This window comes from Aplysia californica, unplaced genomic scaffold (assembly GCF_000002075.1).
Source record: "Aplysia californica isolate F4 #8 unplaced genomic scaffold, AplCal3.0 scaffold00824, whole genome shotgun sequence".
In the NCBI taxonomy this organism is placed as follows: domain Eukaryota; kingdom Metazoa; phylum Mollusca; class Gastropoda; order Aplysiida; family Aplysiidae; genus Aplysia; species Aplysia californica.
In genome coordinates, this window is record NW_004798094.1 from 156,279 (window position 1) to 159,835 (window position 3,557).

Here is a 3,557-nt window from a genome sequence, read left to right on the forward strand (position 1 = left end):
CCCCCTGCTCAACCACGATCCTCTCACATTATTCGGAACATAGGCCTACCTGATCCATGGAGCATAACCAGGGTCTTCACACGCCGTAGTAGCAAATTTGAGACGCCGTAACGTCATGGTTGAAAGATGTCCGTTATGGTCGAAAGAAGTTTTTTTTTTAAACAGAAAGGTCAAATAAACCTGAATCGATTTGTTACGTTCATGTTATTCATACCGTGTCAGCTTATGAAACCGAATGAGCACCACTTCAGACATGACATACTTTTTGCCCTTTTTTTGCTTACTATGTCTTCCTTGCCCTTCTTTATATCTCATAAAATATTATTGCTTTTATCACCAATGTTTTTCCTCGTATTACCCATATTTGATATTTGTTTGTATGTATGTATGTTTGTTTGTTTGTTTGTTTGTTTGTTTGTTTGTTTGTTTGTTTGTTTGTTTGTTGTTTGTTGGTTGTTGTTTTTTTACGAAGCTGAGCCTCAGTTGCTGTAGCGGAGTAAAGTTTGGACCAGTTCTCCAACACTGAAGTTTGAGGTTCGAATCCAAGTCAGGTCAATATACCCCTCCCCTGCCCCCAGCCCCCCTCCCACTGTACTCGAATTTCCTATTTGGCTCAGTCTTTTCTGAAATGGACGTTAAACTCGTAGGTACCACCTCTTAAATAACCTAAAAGTGGTGACAGGTGCGTTAAACCAATACCTCTTCACCTTTTTCACCTCCTTTTCTTTGTATTATGTTTCTCACTAGTATCACCTCAAATCTTCGGCACTTATAAATCCTAATGGTGTTGCAGGTGCAGTTAATAAACTCTTGCTAAAACCAAAACTAAAGAAATGCATAATACATTGACCACAAATAGTATTTGAGGACTTGTCGTAAATCTAGATGTTTTTCAATCTGTTGAAAGGTGAAGACGCTTGTCGTTGCAGCCGGGGCCGATGAAACAACAATAGAAATCCTCGACAAACAGGATTCCGTCATTCCCTACATGCCCGGGAACGCCACTCAAATCTTTGTCAAGATGGTCGGAGATCTTGCTGCATGGAGTCAGAAACTCGTGGGTGCCAAGCAGTGGTCATGCCCTGAAAACTCAGACAATATCCTCGCCCTGGAAAGTTATGTAGCCACCAATAAACAAACGTATTCTTCAACAGGACAGCGAATCGATGACGCGAAGGAGGGAGATGAGGAAGAGGAGACGAAGGAGAAGGCGAAGGGGGATGGGGACGTGGGCGATGAGGAGGACGACGATGCCACCAAGTCGCCGAAAGATCCCTACATCGACCGAGAGAGCGGGGAATGGATTCTGTCTGAGTACGACATCGAGTGCATCGCAGTGGGCGCCGGGATTTACGGTTGTGGAGGAGGGGGTAGTCCACACATGGGTAGACTGCGCGCTTTCGCGTCCATCCGGAGCGGGAAGCGCATGCGCGTGGTGAACCCGGATCGTTTTCTGAAAGACGCTGACCCGGAAACGGATATTGTGATTGTGACGTCCATGATGGGAGCGCCTCTGATCACGTACGAGCAGGGCGAGTCGTCTGCCGAGACTGTGAGATCTTTGGAGTGTCTGCGAGATCTTTACCAGGTTGGAGGATACAAAGATGGAGATCTACAGAATAAAGAAGGTATACATATATCCGATTTTTCATTTTTGTGCAACTGTATTCACTCGTCCATCTATCCATCACGCATACCAGCTAGCCATCCATCCATCCATCCATCTATCCATCCATCCGTCCCTTCGTTCCCCCGTCCGCCCGTTCATTCGTCCTACCCTCCTTCCATCCATCCATCTATCCATCCATCCATCCATCCATCCATCCATCCATCCATCCATCCATCCATCCATCCATCCATCCATCTCAACTTCCTTGTGGACAAAGAGAGAAGGGCACAAAGAGAGAAAGGATGGCGAAAGTGTTTGAATGTGTATGTGTGTGCCTGCGTGTGTCTGTGTGCGTGTGTGTGTGTGTGTGTGTGTGTGTGTGTGTGTGTGTGTGTGTGTGTGTTTATCTATTTATCTAAGGAGAAAGAGAGAGAGAGAGAGAGAGAGAGAGAGAGAGAGAGAGAGAGAGAGAGAGAGAGAGAGAGAGAGAGAGAGAGAGAGAGAGACTGTATAATTTGCAAGTTATTATTTAAAGGTCAGTTGGCATAGAGCTGTTCTCACGTTTCAAAATATTGCATTGCCTGTTTGTTTACCAAGGTGTAACCGTGACAACCACCCAAGCAGGAGTCAAGTTCATTCAAAACTATCACCCGAGCAACACTTCCCAAAAGTCGAAGAATTGCAAAATCATCGGTGTAATGGCTGCAGAAATCGGAGGCTCAAACGCCATTGAGCCTTTCCTCGTTGGAGCCAACCTTGACCTTCCGGTCATCGACGCAGACGGGATGAGCCGAGCCTTTCCGGAAGTGCAGATGTTCATTCCTTACATGTACAACAGCCCCGCGTACCCACTGACTATAGTAGGATCGGGAAACTCCGTAGAAAGAAGCGCTCTTCTGTACTCTCCGGGAAATAAGTTGACAGAAAACTTCCTGCGTGACGTCACCGTTGACTATGGTGGCAGTGCAGGATTGGCTAGTTCCGTCACGTGTGATGAAGTGATGACGAAGACGGCGCTGCATACTGTGAGTAGTGCTTGGAGGCTCGGAGACGCCATTTTGCGTGCCCGAGTGGCGAAAGAATCTGTGATTGAAGCCGTAGTCAAGCAGGAGGACGCCAAGCATATCATCACGGGCAAGATCACGGACGTGCAACGGGAAACGAGTGGAGGGTGAGGAGATCCTTTCATCCCCCCCCCCTGCCTTTGATTTTCCCCCTTCATTCTGAACTAGAATCTATATTGTGTCGATTGTAGACGTAAAAACGCCTACATGAATCATTAATGCCAAGTGTTTCTTTTCTTTCTTTCATTACTTTTACCTGCGCTCTTTCAGTCCGTAATGTTATCATTGTCTGTCTGTCTCTCATTCCCATCAACTTACAACTCATGAGACCTATTCTACTGGAATATATGGTTCAGTACATAGTCGCTCTTTATGTCACAATATAAAAGATCGATTCCTGTGAGGGGAGAAGTCTTACTGGGTATTTTCGTCTTTCTTCCATCACGTTGTTTTCCTCAGTCCGTGTGTCCGCCCTGGTAGACAGTGCCGAAGCAGCCCACTACTGAATGATCTAGAATGTGTTGAAAGAGGTGAAATGCATTCCTCCATTTTTTTCACCACGCCACCTCCACCCTTACAATACAACTCCTGAAAATGTCCCCACTCACCCACTATGGAAGATACTGAGGAAGTGGACGCCAATAAGAGCGTGTCTTACCCGGACTGTGTTTAAGTTCCAATACATGTACATGTATTTTTTTCTGTGGTGAAGGTCTGTTCCCGTAACAAGGCCAAAAATCCAAAATGGCCGCCAAAGAGTCCAACATTTACATGAAAGGGAATCATTTCACTTGTAATTTAGGTACTGTACTATTAGTTATTATCTGATTAGCTTTTATATGACAATAGAAATATGTAAAACAAAATAATGACCCCCCCAAAAA

At 45.4% G+C, this 3,557-nt stretch overlaps 1 protein-coding gene across 1 annotated transcript in view; it reads left to right on the forward strand.

The window, feature by feature from the left end:
• Nucleotides 1–2,784, forward strand: part of LOC101854605 — a 15,035-nt gene extending 12,251 nt beyond the window's left edge. The window contains exons 4-5 of the mRNA XM_005109874.1: nucleotides 908–1,628; nucleotides 2,207–2,784. Of these exons, the coding sequence (XP_005109931.1) occupies nucleotides 908–1,628; nucleotides 2,207–2,784 (1,299 nt within the window). The remainder of the gene's footprint in view (nucleotides 1–907; nucleotides 1,629–2,206) is intronic.
• The last annotated feature ends 773 nt before the right edge of the window (nucleotides 2,785–3,557 follow it).